Source organism: Oncorhynchus keta, chromosome 7 (genome assembly GCF_023373465.1).
Source record: "Oncorhynchus keta strain PuntledgeMale-10-30-2019 chromosome 7, Oket_V2, whole genome shotgun sequence".
NCBI lineage: Eukaryota > Metazoa > Chordata > Actinopteri > Salmoniformes > Salmonidae > Oncorhynchus > Oncorhynchus keta.
The window spans coordinates 21,338,124-21,362,020 of record NC_068427.1 but is presented as its reverse complement, the minus strand read 5'-3'; the positions used below and the strand labels follow the sequence as shown (position 1 = coordinate 21,362,020).

The following is a 23,897-nucleotide window of genomic DNA, read 5'->3' as shown; positions in this document are numbered from 1 at the left end:
CATAGAAATAGACAAACCAGACACACAATATAGAATGCCACCCAGCTCACGTCCTGACCAACACTAAAACAAGGAAAACACATACGAACAATGGACAGAACGTGACAGTGGTGAATACTTATGCAACAAAAAAATGTGTCCTATTTGATTAATTTGACATTGACTATTTTGTGTAGATCAGTGACAAAACATCACAATTAAATCCATTTCAATCCCACTTTGTAACGCAACAAAAGAATTCAAGGGAAGTGAATACTTATGATATCCACTGTATATATTGTGATTCGATAATGCAATTTTATTTTGCGATTTGATGTTCCAAACATATTGCTCTGTCTGCTGCAGAGAGACAAGAGAAAGCATGAGAACATCTGTTGGGATTAGTTATGGGAATAACAGTGCTGAAAACATGTTGGCTCATTATTTAAAAGATGGAGAACAAGCCATAGGATGAAAAATACCGGTACAGCAGACTATTGCTATTTTACGCTACAAGGCAAAACAACGAAAACATGCATATAAACATACACACACACTCAAAAGTTTGGACACACCTACTCATTCAAGGTTTTTATTTTATTTTGACTATTTTCTACATTGTACAATAATAGTGAAGACACCAAAACTATGAATTAACACATGGAATAATGTATTAATCAAAAAAAGTGTTCAATTATAATATTTTATATTTTTATAAGTAGCCACCTTTTGTTTTGATGACAGCTTTGCACACTCTTGGTATTCTCTCAACCAGCTTCACGAGGTAGTCACCTGGAATGCATTTCAATTAACAGGTGTGCTTTGTTAAAAGTTAATAAATAAATAAATTCCACAAATGAATTTGTTTGAGTCAATCAGTTGTGTTGTGACAAGGTAAGGTTGGTAAACAGAAGATAGCCTGAAGGTCAGTCAATCCGGAACATTAACAACTTTTAAAGTTTCTTCAAGTGCAGTCGCAAAAACCATCAAGCGCTATGATGAAACTGGCTCTCATGAGGACCGCCACAGGAAAGGAAGACCTAGAGTTACTTCTGCTGCAGAGGATAAGGTCATTAGAGTTACCAGCCTCAGAAATTGCAGCCCAAATAAATGCTTTACTGAGTTCAAGTAACAGACACATCTCAACATGGTCGAATTGCTGCAAAGAAACCACCACTAAAGAACACCAATAAGAAGAAGATACTTGCTGGGCCAAAAAACACGAGCAACAGACATTAGACCGGTGGAAATCTGTTCTTTGGTCTGATGAGTCCAAATTTGAGATTTTTGGTTCCAACCTCCGTGTCTTTGTGAGATGCAGGGAAGTTGAAGGAATGATCTCAGCATGTGTAGTTCCCACCGTGACGCATGGAGATGTTGTGATGGTGCTTTGCTGGTGACACTGTCGGTGATTTATTTACAATTCAAGGAACACGTAACCAGCATGGCTATCACAGCATTCTGCAGCGATACGCCATGCCATCTGGTTTGAGCTTAGTGGGACTAGCATTTGTTTTTCAACACGACAATGACCCAACACACCTCCAGGCTGTGCAAGGGCTGTTTGACCAAGATTGAAAGTAATTGAGTGCTGCAACAGATGACCTGGCCTCCACAATCACCGGACCTCAACCCGGTTGAGATGGTTTGGGATGAGTTGGACCGCAGAGTGAAGTAAAAGCAGCATATGCTCAGCATATGTAGGAACTCCTTCAAGACTGTTGAAAAATGAAAAATTGAAAAAAAAAATTGAAAAATTATTCCTGGTGAAGTTGGTGGAGAGAATGCCAAGAGTGTGCAAAGCTGTCATCAAGGCAAAGGGTGGCTACTTTGAAGAATCTAAAATATATTTTGATTTGTTTAACACTTTTTTGGTTACTACATGATTCCATGTGTTATTTCAAAGTTTTGATGTCTTCACTATTATTCTACAACGTAGACAATAGTAAAAATAGACAAAAACCCTTGAATGAGTATGTGTCCAAACTTCTGACTGGTGCAGTATGCACGCACGCATATAATTATTATTTTGGACGATATATATATGTATATATATATATACACACACACACAGTTGAAGTCTGAAGTTTACATACACTTAGGTTGGCTTCATTAAAAGTCGTTTTTCAACCACTCCACAAATTTCTTGTTAACAAACTATAGTTTTGGCAAGTCACTGAGGACATCTACTTTGTGCATGTAATTTTTGCAACAATTGTTTACAGACAGATTATTTCACTTATAATTCACTGTATCACATTTCCACTGGGTCGGGAGTTTACATACACTAAGTTGACTGTGCCTTTAAACAGCTTGGAAAATTCCAGAAAAGTATGTCATGGCTTTAGAAGCTTCTGATAGGCTAATTGACATAATTTGAGTCAATTGGAGGTGTACCTCTGGATGTATTTCAAGGCCTACCTTCAAACTCAGTGCCTCTTTGCTTGACATCATGGGAAAATCAAAAGAAATCAGCCAAGACCTCAGAAAAAAAGTTGTAGACCTCCACAAGTTGGGTTCATCCTTGGGAGCAATTTCCAAACGCCTGAAGGTACCACGTTCATCCGTACAAACAATAGTACACAAGTATAAACACCATGGGACAACGCAGCCGTCATACCGTTCAGGAAGGAGACGCATTCAGTCTCCTAGAGATGAACATACTTTGGTGCGAAAAGTGCAAATCAATCCCAGCAATGGACCTTGTGAAGATGCTGGAGGAAACAGGTACAAAAGTGTCTATATCCACAGTAAAACGAGTCCTATATCGACATAACCTGAAAGTCCACTCAGCAAGGAAGAAGCCACTGCTCAAAAACTGCCATAAAAAAGCTAGACTACGGTTTGCAACTGCACATGGGGACAAAGATTTAACTTTTTGGAGAAATATCCTCTGGTCTGATGAAACAAAAATCGAACTGTTTGGCCATAAAGACCATTGTTATGTTTGGAGGAAAAAGGGGGAAGCTTGCAAGCCGAAGAACACCATCCCAACCGTGAAGCACGGGGGTGGCAGCATCATGTTGTGGGGGTGTTTTGCTGCAGGAGGGTCTGGTGTACTTCACAAAATAGATGGCATCATGAGGCAGGAAAATGATGTGGATATATTGAAGCAACATCTCAAGAGGAAGTTAAACCTTGTTCGCAAATGGGTCTTCCAAATGTACAATGACCCCAAGCATACTTGCAAAGTTGTGGAAAATGGCTTAAGGACAACAAAGTCAAGGTATTGGAGTGGCAATCACAAAGCCCTGACCTCAATCCTATAGAACATGTGTGTTCTTCTTGTGACTTCGTCCACATCTTGTTACGTTACAGCCTTTTCTAAAATGGATTAAATTGTTGTTTTCCTTTAAACTACACACAATACCCAATTATGAAGAAAAAAACTGAAATATCACATTTACATAACTATTTCAGACCCTTTACTCAGTACTTTGTTGAAGCACCTTTGAAAACAGCGATTACAGAGTCAAGTCTTCTTGGGTATGATTCTACAAGCTTGGCACACCTGTATTTGGGGAGTTTCTCCCATTCTTCTCTGCAGATCCTCTCAAGCTCTGTAAGGTTGGATGGGGAGCACTGCTGCACAGCTATTTTCAGGTCTCTCCAGACATGTTCGATCGGGTTCAAGTCCGGGCTCTGGCTGGGCCACTCAAGGATATTGAGACTTATCCTGAATCCACTCCCGCGCTGTCTTGGCTGTGTGCTTAAGGTTGTTGTCCTGTTGGAAAGTTAACCTTCACCCCAGTCTGATTGTCCTGAGTGCTCTGGAGCAGGTTCTCATCAAAGATCTCTGTACTTTACGCAGTTCATCTTTCCCTCGATCCTGAGTAGTCTCCCAGTCCCCCAGTCCCTGCCACTGAAGAAAACACCCACAGCATGATGCTTCCACCACCATGCTTCACCGTAGGGATGGTGCCAGGTTTCCTCCAGACGTGACGCTTGGCATTCAGGCCAAAGAGTTCAATCTTGGTTTCATCAGACCAGAGAATCTTGTTTCTCATGGTCTGAGACTCTTTAGGTGCCTTTTAGCAAACTCAAAGCGGGCTGTCATGTGCCTGTTACTGAGGAGTGGCTTACGTCTACCATGAAGGCCTGATTGGTGGAGTGCTGCAGAGTTGGTTATCTAGCGCTCTATCAGCGTGATTGCTCAGTTTGGCCGGGCGGTCAGCTCTCGGAAGAGTCTTGGTGGTTCCAAACTTCCATTTAAGAATGATGGAGGCCACTGTGTTCTTAGGGATCTTCAATGCTGCAGAAATGTTTTGGTACCCTTCCCCAGATCAATTTTGAGTCTCATAGCAAAGGGTCTGAATATTATCCATTTTTTAAATCAATTTTTACACATCTGTTTTCGCTTTGTCGTTATGGGGTAATTGTGTAGATTGCTGATATTTTTATTTATTTAATCCATTTTAGAATAAGGCTGTAACATAACAAAATTTGGAAAACGTCAAGGGGTCTGAATACTTTCCCAAGGCACTGTATGCATAATGAGACCAATTATGGTAAATAACCTTGAAAGCAAAAGCAGGATGCAAAATATAGTGCTAAAAATAGAGTAAACCAACGCATTTGTTCCTTAGTCATCCCCCTCTCTGTGTGTGTGGTCTCTCCACACAGATGACTGTCAAAGCTGCCATCGGGAAGGATCAGGAGGAAGAGTGCGGGAGACAGGAGAGCAAGATGGATTGAGGGAGAGTCAGATGAAGAGAGGGAGAGCAAGAGGGAGAGTTTGGAGAGAAGGAGAACGCCATAGAGAAAGAGATGGAGCGAGACGTAATCAGAGAGATCAAGAGAGATGTAGGAAGAGGTAGAGTGAGAAAGGATGTGTTTCATTAGCATAGTGGAGGAGTTGGAACCCCCATATTGTCATCCCTGACTATCCCCTCCTCCTCCTCTCACTTGCCTAATCAACATAATCATGTCCCTACCCAAGGAGCTTGACAACTAGAAATGTATCTCTGTACAATAAATATATCTTCTACAAATACTAGACAATGTGAACATACATTGCTTGGGTGAAAGAGGGCACCTTCCAAGACAGTGCAGCTAGAATGAACAGCAGAGTGTCTGCTTTTTTGACAAAATGCATCGTCTATGACGTACAACTACTGAGCACATATGCACTCACACACACACACACACACACACACACACACACACACACACACACACACACACACACACACACACACACACACACACACACACACACACACACACACACACACACACACACACACACACACACACACACACACACACACACACACACACACACACACAATTAAATATACTACCAACAGATAAAGGATAATGTGGGGGAGTGACTAGTGTATCTATATTAGTAGAGTGGAGCTAGTGAGGTCAGGTGTTGGACTGGGTAGATGCGCTCTAGAGATGTGGAACTAAACAACTACAGGCAGAATGAGGTGGATGTCGGAGGTGGGGATGGACGGATGTTTCGGAATGAAACGGTAAAGCTCAAAGCTAAACTCATAACTAAAAACCAACAGAAGCTTAAAGAACACGATAGATAAGAGAGACAGAGAGAGAGAGAGGGAGAGAGACAGGCTTACCATCTGTGTGTTGGTGGTCATAAGCTGAGGAACAGGAAGAAAAGTCAAATAAAGTAGAAGCAGAGAGGAGGAAGAAGAAGAGAAAATAATCAGGACAAAGAGTAAATGGATTCCAGGATGTTTCAACTTAAAAACAGGACCAACAGTTAATATGACATAAATCAACAGTACAGAGAAAGATGCTATTGCAGTGTCCATATGAATGGAGTCCTGATGGTTGTCAAGCTAAAGAAGACCACTGAGATTCCGTCTGCACTCCGAACACAAATGAACCACAACCTGACCTTAACTTACCCATAGATAACCTGAACCTGACCACATTGTATTACTCCCGTTTCAACGTCTGGTGTTATGGGACAATCACATGTAGATGGATGGGTGTTCTATCAACCATCACTGTGAGTGAATCTCAAAATGCCACCCAGCTAATGGTCAATGCTTATGATTTGGGGTTTGGTCATCTGATCCTCGATCTGTGGTTAAGGGCAACATGTCAACTGGTCCTTGACAACGGCGCTCTGCCCCGGTTGCAGGGGAGACGGTTGCCAGGGCTCACCTGTCCGTTACTGGTGAAGGTGGTGTTGTCGAACAGGAAGTAGGCACCAAAGAAGAAGATACAGGCGTTGAACAAGCCCAGGCACGTCCAGTAGAGGAACACGGGCCAGCGCAGCAGAGCGTTCTTAGCTACGTCCCTGAGACGGAAAGAGAGCGGGAGATGGGAGGGGGGGATAAAGAGGAATGTTTCAAACAAAAACAATATAATTGGTTCAAACCTTTTTTTCTGTGTGGGAATTATCTTGTCTTTCAAAACAGTTTTAGTGGGATGTTCCTCTGACCTGTACAGAGTGGGATCTCTCTTGAGCATCTCTATGCTGATGTGTTTCTCTATGAGGCTGTAGAGGAGGATGGGCAGCGAGGTGAAGCTGATGTTGTACAGCGTCAGGTAGGCTGTGTCGTACAGTGGCTGCACAGGGACACAAAGAGCACAGTCAGAAAGATACAGACCACACATGACAAAACAGGCAACCATGACGGGCAACCGTTACAGGCAACCGTCATTTTGGATGATTCTGAGCACCTACCTGCTGAGAGAATCCACAGAAGAACTGATAGAGGAACTGAGGGAAGATGAAGCACACATTCTGGAGAGCGAGAGAGTGGGAGAAACAAAGTGAGAAAGGGAGGACTAAGCATTGTATCCTCATTCAGCTGCTTGCAGCTTCGTGCCTTGACATTTGGCTAACCAATGGCTCTCTCTTCTGGGACAGGTACCAGGCTGAGTTCGTGTCAAAGTCCCAGGTTGTGTCATTCAATACTAAACAATTGAACTGTGTGCCCAGTAAATGCCCAGGATTGGTGTTTGTAGTAAAGCTCACCTTGTAGAAGAAGTACTGCACCAGCTCAGCGATGCGGATGTAGTAGAAGTGTCCGTGCACCAACAGCATCTTCTTCAGGTGTTTGAACTTTGGGATGGCGTAGTCACTGTTCCTCGCCGCCTGGCGACCCTCCTTACCCATGATGCCTTAGAAGACAGAAAGGGATTTATTGATTGATGGAAAACATTCATACTAATAGGTCTTTGTTAAATATCTAGTGTCTGTTTTGACACCAATGAGATGTCTGGGACCTAATGACTCCCACCAATCATAGAATATAAATGAGTGCTAGCTGATGGTTCCCACCAATCAGAGTAGACCCAAGAGCTTGCCAATCAGAGAGATGAGCTCACCGATGCCCACGTGTGCCTCGAGAATCATGCTGACATCGTTGGCTCCGTCACCAATAGCCAGAGTGATGGGGTGCTCCTTAGATGCTTTGATAAGCTTCACAATCTGGACAGACAACAGTCATACCACAACTCATTAAATACCAAAATAATACTGCTATATGGTACAGACTAAGATGCATTTTAAAAATCGCTTGACAGTTCACCTCTTGCCTAACCATGTCATTATAGTAGAAGACCATTTTTTCCACAATGACTCAACAGGCTAACTAACTAACCACTCTCTCTCACTGGTTTCCCATGTGAAACAGGAAGTGACATTAGACCAACCTGTGCTTTCTGTAGGGGCGCCATGCGGCAGCAGAGCACGGCACTGCAGTTCCTAGAGATCTCCAGGAAGATCTCTCTGTAGTTCCCCGAGCCAGAGCTCTCTGGACTGGGCTTCAGCACAGCAGACAGGGTGGCCCCGTCGATGATCAGACCATAGTCCTGACATTCCACAGACAGCCTGGGGAAATACACACAGATACAGACGATAACACACAGAGACACAGACATACCGTGAATATACACAAACAAAACATAGGAACACAAAATGTGCAGCCTACCCTGACAGGGAGCGTTGTCTGAGTACAGTCCTGCTCAGGTCAAACAGAACGTCATGTAGACTCTGTTCCTCGGTGCGTTTCTTGGTCAGCTCCAGTATCTGTGTGGAGCGGCGGAACAGCTTGCTAGCGTAGCACGTAGCTGCCGCGGTCTCCATCTTGTCCCCCGTCAGCACCCATACCTTCATCCCAGCCTTTTGGAGAGACTCGATGGTGTCTGCTGCCTTCTCCTGGAGCCTGCACAGCAGTCAATAGGTTGGTAGAATTACACGTCACAATAGGCTGTATGGACGTTTCAAAGTACGCAAGATAGACATTATGACATTATTGATCAACAATATTCGTTTTCACCCTATTCGCTTTATATTTATTATTTAAAAATATAACATATAGCTATATCAATTCAAGAGAAAACCTCCTGATTAAAAATTGTACATTGATTCCACACCATTGTAAAAACAATCAAGGCCGAGAAGGAGTTAGAGTATTTCCTTTGTGGTCATTGAGAACTACTGTAGTCAATAAGTCTCCTCGGCCAGTTAACACAATGATCAACTCAGTCCGGTTATTGATGACTAATCTATACAAGGCCAGGTCAATGTGTATCATACATCAGGGCTAGTCGATTAGGAAAACAAGTGGTCATCAATCAGGAAATCCATGATGATAAATCTCCCTTTTACATCTCTCGCTTCTTTTACCCACTCTCTTACTTTTACCCACTCTCTTACTTTTACCCACTCTCTTACTTTTATCCACTCACTTCTTTTACCCACTCTTTTCCTCTCTCCTCTCTCTCACTTCTTTTACCTACTCTCTTACTTTTACCCACTCTTTCCCTCACTCCTCTCTCTCACTTCTTTTACCCACTCTCTTACTTTTACCCACTCTTTCCCTCTCTCCTCTCTCTCACTTCTTTCACCCACTCTCTTACTTTTACCCACTCTTTCCCTCTCTCCTCTCTCTCACTTCTTTTACCTACTCTCTTACTTTTACCCACTCTTTCCCTCTCTCCTCTCTCTCACTTATTTTACCTACTCTCTTACTTTTACCCACTCTTTCCCTCTCTCCTCTCTCTTACTTATTTTACCCACTCTTTCCCTCTCTCCTCTCTCTCACTTCTTTTACCCACTCTCTTACTTTTACCCACTCTTTCCCTCACTCCTCTCTCTCACTTCTTTTACCCACTCTCTTACTTTCACCCACTCTTTCCCTCTCTCCTCTCTCTCACTTCTTTTACCTACTCTCTTACTTTTACCCACTGTTTCCCTCTCTCCTCTCTCACTTCTTTTACCCACTCTCTTACTTTTACCCACTCTTTCCCTCACTCCTCTCTCTCACTTCTTTTACCCACTCTCTTACTTTTACCCACTCTTTCCCTCTCTCCTCTCTCTCACTTCTTTCACCCACTCTCTTACTTTTACCCACTCTTTCCCTCTCTCCTCTCTCTAACTTCTTTTACCCACTCTTTCCCTCTCTCCTCTCTCTCACTTCTTTTACCCACTCTCTTACTTTCACCCACTCTTTCCCTCTCTCCTCTCTCTCACTTCTTTTACCCACTCTCTTACTTTTACCCACTCTTTCCCTCTCTCCTCTCTCTCACTTCTTTCACCCACTCTCTTACTTTTACCCACTCTTTCCCTCTCTCCTCTCTCTCACTTCTTTTACCCACTCTTTCCCTCTCTCCTCTCTCTCACTTCTTTTACCCACTCTCTTACTTTCACCCACTCTTTCCCTCTCTCCTCTCTCTCACTTCTTTTACCCACTCTCTTACTTTTACCCACTCTTTCCCTCTCTCCTCTCTCTCACTTCTTTTACCTACTCTCTTACTTTTACCCACTCTTTCCCTCACTCCTCTCTCTCACTTCTTTTACCCACTCTCTTACTTTCACCCACTCTTTCCCTCTCTCCTCTCTCTCACTTCTTTTACCTACTCTCTTACTTTTACCCACTGTTTCCCTCTCTCCTCTCTCACTTCTTTTACCCACTCTCTTACTTTTACCCACTCTTTCCCTCACTCCTCTCTCTCACTTCTTTTACCCACTCTCTTACTTTTACCCACTCTTTCCCTCTCTCCTCTCTCTCACTTCTTTCACCCACTCTCTTACTTTTACCCACTCTTTCCCTCTCTCCTCTCTCTCACTTCTTTTACCCACTCTTTCCCTCTCTCCTCTCTCTCACTTCTTTTACCCACTCTTTCCCTCTCTCCTCTCTCTCACTTCTTTTACCCACTCTCTTACTTTCACCCACTCTTTCCCTCTCTCCTCTCTCTCACTTCTTTTACCCACTCTCTTACTTTTACCCACTCTTTCCCTCTCTCCTCTCTCTCACTTCTTTTACCTACTCTCTTACTTTTACCCACTCTTTCCCTCACTCCTCTCTCTCACTTCTTTTACCCACTCTCTTACTTTTACCCACTCTTTCCCTCTCTCCTCTCTCTCACTTCTTTCACCCACTCTCTTACTTTTACCCACTCTTTCCCTCTCTCCTCTCTCTCACTTCTTTTACCTACTCTCTTACTTTTACCCACTCTTTCCCTCTCTCCTCTCTCTTACTTCTTTTACCCACTCTTTCCCTCTCTCCTCTCTCTCACTTCTTTTACCCACTCTCTTACTTTTACCCACTCTCTTACTTTTACCCACTCTCTTACTTTTATCCACTCACTTCTTTTACCCACTCTTTTCCTCTCTCCTCTCTCTCACTTCTTTTACCTACTCTCTTACTTTTACCCACTCTTTCCCTCACTCCTCTCTCTCACTTCTTTTATCCACTCTCTTACTTTTACCCACTCTTTCCCTCTCTCCTCTCTCTCACTTCTTTCACCCACTCTCTTACTTTTACCCACTCTTTCCCTCTCTCCTCTCTCTCACTTCTTTTACCTACTCTCTTACTTTTACCCACTCTTTCCCTCTCTCCTCTCTCTTACTTCTTTTACCCACTCTTTCCCTCTCTCCTCTCTCTCACTTCTTTTACCCACTCTCTTACTTTTACCCACTCTTTCCCTCACTCCTCTCTCTCACTTCTTTTACCCACTCTCTTACTTTTACCCACTCTTTCCCTCTCTCCTCTCTCTCACTTCTTTTACCCACTCTCTTACTTTTACCCACTCTTTCCCTCTCTCCTCTCTCTCACTTCTTTCACCCACTCTCTTACTTTCACCCACTCTTTCCCTCTCTCCTCTCTCTCACTTCTTTTACCTACTCTCTTACTTTTACCCACTGTTTCCCTCTCTCCTCTCTCACTTCTTTTACCCACTCTCTTACTTTTACCCACTCTTTCCCTCACTCCTCTCTCTCACTTCTTTTACCCACTCTCTTACTTTTACCCACTCTTTCCCTCTCTCCTCTCTCTCACTTCTTTCACCCACTCTCTTACTTTTACCCACTCTTTCCCTCTCTCCTCTCTCTCACTTATTTTACCCACTCTTTCCCTCTCTCCTCTCTCTCACTTCTTTTACCCACTCTCTTACTTTCACCCACTCTTTCCCTCTCTCCTCTCTCTCACTTCTTTTACCTACTCTCTTACTTTTACCCACTCTTTCCCTCTCTCCTCTCTCTCACTTCTTTTACCCACTCTCTTACTTTTGCCCACTCTTTCCCTCACTCCTCTCTCTCACTTCTTTTACCTACTCTCTTACTTTTACCCACTCTTTCCCTCTCTCCTCTCTCTCACTTCTTTTACCCACTCTCTTACTTTTGCCCACTCTTTCCCTCACTCCTCTCTCTCACTTCGTTTACCTACTCTCTTACTTTTACCCACTCTTTCCCTCTCTCCTCTCTCTCACTTCTTTTACCCACTCTCTTACTTTTGCCCACTCTTTCCCCCTCTCCCCTCCTGCTGTTTTTCCCTGAATCTCCATCTCCTTTCCCTCTCTCCCGCTCCCTTTTTCTTCACAACTCCTGCTTTCCATCTTCCTCTCATTCCTTCCCCATCCTCCCTCTCTCACCAACTCGTATCTCCAACCCCCCCCTACCTGTCCTCCACGGCCGTAGCCCCCAGCAGGGTGAAGTCCCTCTCAATGAGGTCATAGGCTTGCGCCAGCCGTTGCTCCCTGTCCTTCAGGGCCAGCTTGGCGTCGCTCAGCTGATGACATGCCTCCTCGTACTCCGCTGGGGACAGACTTCTGTAGGCCACACACAGGGTCCGTAAGCCCTCCTGACAGAGGTAAACAAGAGACTCAGTTGAGTGAAAGAAATTAAGATTATACCTGTTATAAGGGGCAATCTGCAGTTGCTACATCCATTTCTGGACCTATTCTTGAACAGCATAACTTATGTACTTTACACCATTGTTTATATCTAAGTTGTTTTTTGGGTATCTGTACTTTCCTCTACTATTTATGGTTTTGACAACTTTTACTTCACTACATTCCGAAAGAAAAGAATGGACTTTTTACACCATACATGTTCCCATACATGTTCATTTTATTTTATTTTAATTGGTGTAGACTGGTTTGCTGAACATAAGGAATTTTACTTATGATACTCAAGTATATTTAAAACCAAATACTTTAAAACTTTGACTCAAGTAGTATTTTACTGGGTGACTTTCACATTCACTTGAGCCATCTATTAAGGCATCTTCACTTTTACTCAAGTATGACAAATGTGGTACTTTTCCCACCACCGCTTATAAATGCCTCATGAGCTAAGTTCAACTGTCATACCCCATCAGAACCCAACATAAGCTTGTTTTACTCCAATGTTTGTAAACAAAGTAAATGTAAACATACTGTATAGCCACAAAACAATAAATAAAGCTGTACTTTCATATCATAGTCAGTCCTTGCATCCACGGCGGTTTATGAATTTGAGAGTGGTTACATTTCTCCAGCCCCATCCCTCAGCTTTTTATGAAAACTATTGGCTTTGAGTGCAATTCTATTGCTTCAACAGTGAATTGCCCCTTGAAGGTAATAGCAGCCACATTACTATGACCATAGCAGATATATGATTTAAGGTTGTGAGACTCAAGATATATATCTGGAGTTTTGGTTACGGTATAGGCATATTAGAAGTATTAGGGCTACGGTGTGCGATTAAGGGTTTTGGTGTCTTAACAAAAATATACATGCAACAATTTCAAAGATTTGACTGATTTACAGTTCGTATAAGTTAATTTAAATACATTCATTTGGTTCCAATCTATGGATTTCACATGATTTGGAATACAGATACGCATCTGTTGGTCACAGATAGGTGTGACTACCATTTGCCTCATGCAGCGCCACACATCTTCGCATAGATTTGATCAGGTTGCTGATTGTGGCCAGTGGAATGTTGTCCCAATCCTCTTCAATGGCTGTGCAAAGTTGCTGGATATTGGTGGGAATTGGAAGATGCTGTCATACACGTCGATCCAGAGCATCCCAAACATGCTCAATGTGTGACATGTCTTGTGAGTATGCAGGCTATGGAAGAAGTGGGACATTTTCAGCTTCCAGGAGTTGTGTACAGATCCTTGTGACATGTGGCTGGGCATTATCATGCTGAAACGTGATGGCGGTGGAATTTCATCACGGTATCTCTGTGCATTGAAATGACTATTGATAAAATGCAATTGTGTTCATTGTCCGTAGCTTATGCCTGCCCATACCATGACCCCCCGCCACCATGAGGTACCCTGTTCACAACATTGACAAAAGCAAACCGCTCGCCCACACGACCCACACTGGCCAGTATGTTTGAAACGGGGATTTATCCGTGAAGAGCACACTTCTCCAGTGAGCCTGTGGCCATCGAAGGTGAGAATTTACCCACTGAAGACGGTTACGACGCCAAACTGCAGTCTGGTCAAGACCCTGGTGAGGACGACAAGCACGCAGATGAGCTTCACAGAGACTGTTTCTGACAGTTTGTGCAGAAATTCTTCAGTTGTGCAAACACACAGTTTCATCAGCTGTCTCAGACAATTCCACAGGTGAAGAACCCGGATGTGGAGGTCCTGGGCTGGTGTGGTTACACATGGTTTGCAGTTGCGAGGCCGGTTGGACGTACTGCCAAATTCTCTAAAAATACATTGGAGTTTATGGTCGAGAAATGAACATTAAATTATCTGGTGGTGTTCCTGCAGTCAGCATGCCAATTGCATGCTCCCTCAAAACTTGAGACATCTGTGGCATTGTTTTGTGTGACAAAACAGCACATTTTAGAGGGGCACCTCTTAAATGATCATGCTGTTTAATCAGCTTCTTAATATTCCACATCTGTCAGGTGGATGGATTATCTTGGAGAAATGCTCACTAACGGGTGTAAACACATTTTTGCACAAAGTCTGAGAGAAATAAGTTTTTTGTGCATATGGAACATTTCTGGGATCTTTTATTTCAGCTCATGTAAAGTGTTTGTTTCATGTTCTGTTTATATTTTTGCTCAGTATAAAGAAAAGATGCTATATAGAGACTGCGTGTGTGTGTGTGTGTGTGTGTGTGTGTGTGTGTGTGTGTGTGTGTGTGTGTGTGTGTGTGTGTGTGTGTGTGTGTGTGTGTGTGTGTGTGTGTGTGTGTGTGTGTACACTTGTGTATAGACTTACCACAGCATTCTGCTCCACCCGTGCCCTCACCTGCTCCACCTTCCCTGACACCACCCTGGGAAAGATGGAGGTGTCTGCCCCTTTACAGAACAACAGGTACTCCCCTGAGGACACATAAACACACACAGTTGAAGTCGGAAGTTTACATACACTTAGGTTGGAGTCATTAAAGCTCGCTTTTCAACCACTCCAAAAATGTCTTGTCAACAAACTATAGTTTTGGCAAGTCGGTTAGGACATCTACTTTGTGCATGACACAAGTCATTTTTACAACAATTGTTTACAGACAGATTATTTCACTAATAATACACTGTATCACAATTTCAGTGGGTCAGAATTCCAGAAAATTATGTCATGGCTTTAGAAGCTTCTGATAGGCTAATTGACATAATTTGAGTCAATTGGAGGTGTACCTGTGGATGTATTTCAAAGGCCTACCTTCAAACTAAGTGCCTATGCTTGCCATCATGGGAAAATCAAAAGAATTCAGCCAAGACATCAGAAAAAAAATTGTAGACCTCCACAAGTCTGGTTCATCAATTGGCAGCAATTTCCAAACGCCTGAAGGTACCACGTTCATTTGTACAAACAATAGTACACAAGTATAAACACCATGGGACCACGCAGCCGTCATACCGCTCAGGAAGGAGACTCGTTCTGTCTCCCAGAGATGAATGTACTTTGGTGCAAAAAGTACAAATCAATCCCAGAACAACAGCAAAGGACCTTTTGAAGATGCTGGAGGAAACAGGTACAAAAGTGTCTATATCCACAGTAAAACGAGTCCTATATCGACATAACCTGAAAGGCTGCTCGGCAAGGAAGAAGCCACTGCTACAAAACCACCATAAAAAAGCTAGACTACGGTTTGCAACTGCACATGGGGACAAAGATTGTACTTATTGGAGAAATGTCCTATAGTCTGATGAAACAAAAATAGAACTGTTCGGCCATAATGACCATCGTTATGTTTGGAGGAAAAAGGGGGAGGCTTGCAAGCCGAAGAACACCATCCCAACCGTGAAGCACGGGGGTGGCAGCCTCATGTTATGGATGTGCTTTGCTGCAGGAGGGATTGGTGCACTTCACAAAATAGATGGCATCATGAGAAGGACAATTATGTGGATATATTGAAGCAACATCTCAGGACATCAGTCAGGAAGTTAAACCTTGGTCGCAATGGGTCTTCCAAATGGACATTGACCCCTTAAGGACAACAAAGTCAAGGTTTTGGAGTGGCCATCACAAAGCCCTGACCTCAATCCCATAGAAAATGTGTGGGCAGAACTGAAAAAGCATGTGCGAGCAAACCTGACTCAGTTATACCAGCTCTGTCAGAAGGAATGGGCCAAAATTCACCCAACTTATTGTGGGAAGCTTGTGGAAGGCTACCTGAAATGTTTGACCCAAGTTAAACAATTTAAAGGCAATGCTACCAAATACTAATTGAGTGTATGTACACTTCTGACCTACTGGGAATGTAATTAAATAAATAAAAGCTGAAATAAATCATTCTCTCTACTATTATTCTAACATTTCACATTCTTAAAATAAAGTGGTGATCCTAACTGACCTAAGACACGGAATTTGTACTAGGATTAAATGTCAGGAATTGTGAAAAACTGAGTTTAAATGTAATTGGCTAAGGTGTATGTAAAAACTTCCGACTTCAACTGTAGGTTTAATTGTATACATCTGAATCTGAGTTTCTATCCATTATTATGTAAATAAGATGGTGTTTGTAAGAGTGTGTGTTACCAGAGCTAGACTTGACAATGACGCTCATTCTCCTCCTGACAGAGTCAAAGTTGAGCACGTGAAGCAGCTCAAACCTGGAACACACACAGGTGGAGACAACTCCCTTAGTACCAGACATAATACACAGGACATTCTCTAATAATGTACACAGCAATAAGAGGGGCTAGTGACAAAAACAGAATAGTCAAATTAAAAGTCATTATAGTAGATGAATCATCCTCCTCTTTCCCTCCCATTACTTTGCATCTCCCTCTCTTTCTTCCTCCTTCGTTCTCTCTTAAAATTGACATTTCATAGACGGCCCACTGCAGAGAGGGATGTCGATACTGATATTATATAAGTGGTCCCTGTGGGACCGGCTAATTAAACCCTTGATAAATCCACCAATTCTGGAGTCTTCTGTTCCCACACACCTCTGTGTCTTTTCACTGGGGTTTCACATGCATTTTTCTTGGCAGTGGTGTCTTAGTATAAGGAAGTTGAATTCTTGCTAAAATGTTTACAGACATCCTGCACACAAGCCAAAGCACATAGGATTTGCCAATTGCCAGCAATATGGTCAGAATGAACTTCAATTATGTGGAATCAATTAATAACTTGGGTTATGCATGCATAACTTAAACATGAATACTCTATGGTTTCATAGGAAGCTGTGAAATACGCAACTCCAAAATAAAAGATGGAACAATCAGGAATTATGTTCTGAGCAAAGCCCTACCTTTCAATCTCATCGTCCTTATTGAGTATTTCCATATGACTGTCTTTGAGTCTCAGATAGGTGTACCCCAACCTGAGAGAGAATGTGTGTATGCGTGAAAATGTAGAGAGGGAAGAGAATGTTCTGTAGGTTAGAAGGAGATACACACACACACTCTTTGTACCAGTCAAAAGTTTGGACACATCTACTCATTCAAGGGTTTTTGGCTATTTTTACTATTTTCTACATTGTAGAATAATAGTGAAGACATCAACACTATGAAATAACACATATGGAAACATGTAGTAACCAAAATATTCTAAATAAATCACTGACAGTGTCACCAGCAAAGGACCCACACACCATGACACCTCTTCCTCCATGCGTCCCAGTGGAAACTACACATGCGGAAACCATCCGTTCACCCACTGTGCGTCTCACAAAGACACGGTGGTTGGAATCAAAAATCTCAAATTTGGACTCATCAGACCAAAGGACAGATTTCCACCGGTCTAATGTCCGTTGCTCGTGTTTTTTGGCCCAGCAAGTATCTTCTTCTTATTGGTGTTCTTTAGTGGTGGTTCCTTTGCAGCAATTCGACCATGTTGAGATGTGTTTGTTACTTGAACTCAGTGAAGAGTTTATTTGGGCTGCAATCTCTGAGGCTGGTAACTGATGAACTTTTCCTCTGCAGCAGAGGTAACTCGGTGTCTTCCTTTTCTGTGGCGGTCCTCATGAGAGCCAGTTTCATCATAGCGCTTGATGGTTTTTGTGACTGCACTTGAAGAAGCTTTCAAAGTTCTTAACATTTTCTGGATTGACTGACCTTCATGTCTTAAAGTAATGATGGACTGTCGTTTCTCTTTGCTTATTTGAACTGTTCTTGCCATAATACGGACTTGGTCTTTTACCAAATAGTGCTATCTTCTGTATACCCCTCTACCTTGTCACAACACAACTGATTTGCTCAAACGCAGTAAGATGGAAAGAAATTCCGCAAATGAACATTTAACAAGGCACACCTGTTAATTGAAATGCATTCCAGGTGACTACCTCATGAAGCTGGTTGAGAGAATGCCAAGTGTCTGCAAAGCTGTCATCAAGGCAAAGGGTGGCTACTTTGAAGATTCTCAAATATAAATCATATTTAGATGCGTTTTAACACTTTTTTGGTTACTACATGATTCCATGTGTTATTTCGTAGTTTTGATGTATTCACTATTATTCTACAACGTAGACAATAGTAAAAGTAAAGAAAAACCCTGGAATTAGTAGGTGTGTCCAAACTTTTGACTGGTGGTCCTTCTGTGGCTCAGTTGGTAGAGCATGGCGCTTGTAACGCCAGGGTAGTGGGTTCGATTCCCGGGACCACCCATACGTAGAATGTATGCACACATGACTGTAAGTCGCTTTGGATAAAAGCGTCAGCTAAATGGCATATATTATTATAATTATTATTATTATTATATTATTATATTATTATTATTATTATATTATTGGTAGTGTATATCAGCTTGACAGTAGACACCCATCCAGTACAGCATTGAGGTCGTTACAACAGGGCCACTATAACAGAGTCCAGTACAATAGCGTGATCAGCTGCACCCTAAACAGACCCACCACCATGACCAGAGACCATGGAGTTGTAAATGTGAGCATGTGTTCTTACATGTGAGATAGAAAGAGCATGACTAAGTGCGTGTGTACAGTGTGTGTGTACATGCGTGAATGGGTGTGAGAAAAATAATGACTATTTGCGTTCTTGTTTATCGCTATGTGTGTATTGCCTAGTGCAGGGTGTCACTCTGTCCAGCTTGCTAAAAGTCATTGAAACGAAAGCTAGACAGTCATGGAGAATTGGAAATTCCAAAAGCGATTTTGGAATTTAATCAATTTTAAGTGCAAAGAACATTGTGAGGTCTGAATGCGCCCTGCAGTGCAAAAATAGTTGGTGACAACCCTGGACTAGTCTGTGTATAACTAAGTGTATGTGTATTGTTATATGTGTGCATGTATTGTGTGTGTGTGTGTATGTGTCCTTCAGTGTGTGTGTGTGTGTGTGTGTGTGTGTGTGTGTGTGTGTGTCAATTGAGGCTCCTTAGAGGAAGGGGAGAACTATCCTCCTCAGTGAATTTCATAAAAATAAAAAGTGAAACAAAAATTTAAAAAGGTTATCCTTTTTAGATAAAACTAAATATATGTACGTCACCAAATAATTGATTAAAAACACTGTTTTGCAATGAAAGTCTACACTCTGTAAGTTAGCACCATTGTGCAGCTGGAGGACATCTGTCCTCCTCTGAGTACATTACACCAATGCCTTGATTACTGTATATATATATACATACAGTGGGGCAAAAAAGTATTTAGTCAGCCACCAATTGTGCAAGTTCTCCCACTAAAATAGATGAGAGAGGCAATTTTTGTAATTTTCATCATAGGTACACTTGAACTATGACAGACAAAATTAGAAAAAAAAATCCAGAAAATCACATTGTAGGATTTTTAATGAATTTATTTGCAAATTATGGTGGAAAATAAGTATTTGGTCACCTACAAACAAGCAAGATTTCTGGCTCTCACAGACCTGTAACTTCTTCTTTAAGAGGCTCCTCTGTCCTCCACTTGTTACCTGTATTAATGGCACCTGTCCACAACCTCAAACGGTCACACTCCAAACTCCACTATGGCCAAGACCAAAGAGCTGTCAAAGGACACCAGAAACAAAATTGTTGACCTGCACCAGGCTGGGAAGACTGAATCTGCAATAGGTAAGCAGCTTGGTTTGAAGAAATCAACTGTGGGAGCAATTATTAGGAAATGGAAGACATACAAGACCACTGATAATCTCCCTCGATCTGGGGCTCCACGCAAGATTTCACCCTGTGGGGTTCAAAATTATCACAAGAACGGTGAGCAAAAATACCAGAACCACACAGGGGGACCTAGTGAATGACCTGCAGAGAGCTGGGACCAAAGTAACAAAGCCTACCATCAGTAACACACTACACCACCAGGGACTCAAATCCTGCAGTGCCAGATGTGTACCCCTGCTTAAGCCAGTACATGTCCAGGCCCGTCTGAAGTTTGCTAGAGAGCATTTGGATGATCCAGAAAAAGATTGGGAGAATGTCATATGGTCAGATGAAACCAAAATATAACTTTTTGGTAAAAGCTCAACTCGTCGTGTTTGGAGGACAAAGAATGCTGAGTTGCATCCAAAGAACACCATACCTACTGTGAAGCATGGGGGTGGAAACATCATGCTTTGGGGCTGTTTTTCTGCAAAGGGACAAGGAGACTGATCCCTGTAAAGCAAAGAATGAATAGGGCCATGTATCGTGAGATTTTGAGTGAAAACCTCCTTCCATCAGCAAGGGCATTGAAGATGAAACGTGGCTGGGTCTTTCAGCATGACAATGATCCCAAACACACCGCTCGGGCAACGAAGGAGTGGCTTCGTAAGAAGCATTTCAAGGTCCTGGAGTGGCCTAGCCAGTCTCCAGATCTCAACCCCATAGAAAATCTTTGGAGGGAGTTGAAAGTCCGCGTTGCCCAGCAACAGCCCCAAAACATCACTGCTCTAGAGGAGATCTGCATGGAGGAATGGGCCAAGATACCAGCAACAGTGTGTGAAAACCTTGTGAAGACTTACAGAAAACGTTTGACCTCTGTCATTGCCACCAAAGGGTATATAACAAAGTATTGAGAAACTTTTGTTATTGACCAAATACTTATTTTCCACCATAATTTGCAAATGAATTAATAAAAAATCCTACAATGTGATTTTCTGGAATTGTTTCCCTCATTTTGTCTGTCATAGTTGAAGTGTACCTATGATGAAAATTACAGGCCTCTCTCATCTTTTTAAGTGGGAGAACTTGCACAATTGGTGGCTGACTAAATACTTTTTTTGCCCCACTGTATGTATGTATGTATGTATGTATGTATGTATGTATGTATGTATGTATGTATGTATGTATATATATATATATATGATAACCTTTGTATGCTTGCAATGCTCAATGATGGAATTGTACTGAGTAAATGGAGATGTACTGCTTTAGTTCTCAGGCTGAGAATTGTCTGCACCTGCTGATTGTCACACAGCCTCAAGGCCGAAATAGCAGAGTGAGAAACCACAGTCTAGACATGCTTTTCTCATCTTAGTTACTTTGCAGCTAATCCAGTGCAACAATGCTAAGGTATGATTGATGGTAGGTTGTCACACCCACTAGTATAATGAGCTTTATCTCGTTTCACCAAACAGATCTTTACTATAGACTACTGAGGTATTCTGTATGTGAAACTCTGTCTGCAATTGCATTTTATTACTAAAGAGTTTTATACCAAGGTTCCTGTGTCATCTATCTGGAAGACTGATTGTTAAAGGAAACTTACGTCACCCCATGCAAAGGACCACCCAACACCACTGGGGCCCGCCGGTGTAACTGCTAAACTGCTTTCTGACTGTACACTATACTGCATGAACGTAGTGGGTTTACTAACGTGTTAGTTCTCGTAGACTATGACGTGACAACGATGTAGGCTGTGTGTAGTGGTTAGCGGTCATGATATGAAGGTTTGGCTTGGAAAGATTTTTTTCGCCTGATCCCAGACAGCTTATGTGTTGTGCACTGAAATCCACAAGTGAAGGGAAAAGGTGAGAGGAGAGCACATAGAGAGTTGCACGAAGGAATTATATATACACTGTACAACAAGCAAAGTGATGATGCTGTTTGTATGTGACTGCTATGAAACTGAACTGTTTGCGTGTGATCAGGGGTGTATTAATTCCACCGATTCTCTTGAAAAAAAAATCTTAAATGAAAAGAAACTGGGATAAACATACCTGCATTTGCCCAATAAAAACTCTAATTTGCAACTGTTGGACTAATGATTCCACCCTAGATCAGCTAGATGCACTCAAAATTATCATCTCGACCTGTGGCCCAACGTTGTAAACATTCATTCATAGTCTAGGTTATAGCAACCTTATAATGGGTACAGTGAAAATTGTAGTATTACCTAGTAGACTAAACCTAGCAATGTTACATTGAACTGAGTGAATGGCATATGAATGACAGTCACCCAATATCCTCCCTCATCTTAAACGGCACCAACCACCACTGGTTTGTGTGTTACCTCTTCATGCCCTCCACCAGAGCCACCTCATCAGGAGAGGATGATATGTAGAAGGAGGTGGGCTTTCCCAGGTGGATCCCTCTCTTGATGCTGTCCACTGTCTCCTCCTCCTTCACCTGCACCGTGTGGCACAGACACAGAGCCCGGAAGAACAGGTCCTCGTGCTCCTGACACACACAGGAACACAGACACACTATTACACACTGGTACACACTGCTACACACTGGTACACACTGGTACACACAGTCTTACCCTGCGGTATCCTCCAGGAGAAGAGTCGATCATGTCTATGCTGGAAGCAGCACTGAGGATCTGTCCGTTACAGATGACGTGGGGGATATACACGTGCCCGTCCACACAGCACTCTATAAACTCCATGTTGTTCTCCGTCAACGTTCCCGTCTTATCAGTAAACACATACTCTACCTGCACACACAGACAGAAGCAGAAGTTCTCTTTAGATGCTGACCTAGGCCCGTATTCACAAAGCGTCTCAGAGTAGAAAATTGGTCATCCGTTGTGAGAAGAGACATTTTACTCCTACGGGAAAAAACAAAAGCTATGCACGAAGCCCCTTTATTCATAATAGTCACACAGAGTCGACAGATATTTAGGAGACTTCATGAGCTGTCCTAACCAGTTAAGAGTTACCAGCAGGTGTCTTAATAATGGAAAAATGCAGCGAGTCAGTGGTTCCTGCACCACATGCAATAGCTTTGGAGTTGTCGAAAGAATGTTTTGATAATTCTAAAGAATCAATCCACAAATAATCTAGATCTACATGAAACAGCATCATTTGTGCCTTTGACAATGATTTCACATAAGACCTATTTCATATGTTTTCCTTTCAATTATTTAACTAACTACATTATGCTGTTATTTTAAGTTATCCCTTTGGAGTGCAATATCACATGAAAAAAGAAGCCTAAATTAGGCATACCTATACATTGGGTAGTTGAAGACATCTAGGCCTTATATTAACTTTGATTGTCTTTGATGAAAATGACAGACCTTTCAAACATTGTATGCAACATTACCGGTGAGTGGCTTGGGGCTGACTGTGCCAAAGTGATTTAGAGTTGTTAAACGGGAGTGACGTGTGTGTTGATATAACGGTCATATTGTCAAAATTCAAATTTTAACAACCATCAGAATTGGTAAAAACAAAGCCTGAAGCGTGCTATAGAGTTTACACCTGGCGAGGCTTCCTCATGATTGGTTATTCCCCGTCATTTGCAACAATGTTAATAAGTATCATCAGTATCTTTCCTTTGCGGTACCTCAAACTGTTGTGACTACCAGCTGAGATAAACGTTTCTGAGTTGATTTGACTCCTGGCTCAGAGTTCGTCTGAACAGTGTTTCATCCTAAAAGCTGGGAGTTTTTGTTGTTGTCTTAAAAACAGGTTTACAGGATTTAAAATATATTTTCTGAGATGCTTTATGGATACAAGCCCTAAACTCAGTTTTTGGAGTGTGTGTATTTGTGTACTCTACCTGCAGTATAAATGTGTGTGTGCGTGTGTGTGGACACAAGTGAGTCTAGTATATCTAGATGTTCAGAAGATGTGTGAGTGTGTGTACCTGTCCAAGCTCTTCGTTGAGGTCAGATGTGTTGACCTGAGCCCCCACCCCCAGCTCCTCATCATACATATCCTTGTCCCAGACTATGAAGTAAGAACCCAGGAACTTCTGCATCTCCACGGTAACGTACATGGAGACTGGGATGATGTAGTTAAACAACACCATGAAGGCCAGGAAGTCTGTGAACGCCCTGATCACCTGAGAGAGAGCAGAGAAGATGGAGGGAGGGGTAGAGGCAGGGAGGAGGAGGATGTAGGAAGAGAGAGAAGGGGAGAACGAGAACGAAAGGAT

General features: G+C 42.4%; 1 protein-coding gene across 5 annotated transcripts in view; it reads right to left on the bottom strand.

Moving 5' to 3' along the window:
- The window catches only part of LOC118371184 (phospholipid-transporting ATPase IH), an 88,602-nt gene that overhangs the window by 14,223 nt on the left and 50,482 nt on the right, over window positions 1–23,897 (bottom strand). For 3 of the 5 annotated variants that reach the window (XM_052522219.1, XM_052522215.1, XM_052522217.1), the window contains exons 12-26: window positions 23,607–23,804; window positions 22,276–22,449; window positions 22,024–22,190; window positions 16,900–16,971; window positions 16,182–16,255; window positions 14,424–14,527; window positions 11,866–12,047; window positions 7,896–8,129; window positions 7,618–7,795; window positions 7,291–7,393; window positions 6,938–7,083; window positions 6,644–6,703; window positions 6,398–6,525; window positions 6,118–6,253; window positions 5,562–5,585 (exon numbers count right to left, since the gene is read on the bottom strand). In XM_052522219.1, coding sequence (XP_052378179.1) covers window positions 5,562–5,585; window positions 6,118–6,253; window positions 6,398–6,525; window positions 6,644–6,703; window positions 6,938–7,083; window positions 7,291–7,393; window positions 7,618–7,795; window positions 7,896–8,129; window positions 11,866–12,047; window positions 14,424–14,527; window positions 16,182–16,255; window positions 16,900–16,971; window positions 22,024–22,190; window positions 22,276–22,449; window positions 23,607–23,804 — 1,980 coding nt within the window. The remainder of the gene's footprint in view (window positions 1–5,561; window positions 5,586–6,117; window positions 6,254–6,397; window positions 6,526–6,643; window positions 6,704–6,937; window positions 7,084–7,290; window positions 7,394–7,617; window positions 7,796–7,895; window positions 8,130–11,865; window positions 12,048–14,423; window positions 14,528–16,181; window positions 16,256–16,899; window positions 16,972–22,023; window positions 22,191–22,275; window positions 22,450–23,606; window positions 23,805–23,897) is intronic. The other 2 variants (XM_052522220.1, XM_052522218.1) reach the window with 1 other exon arrangement.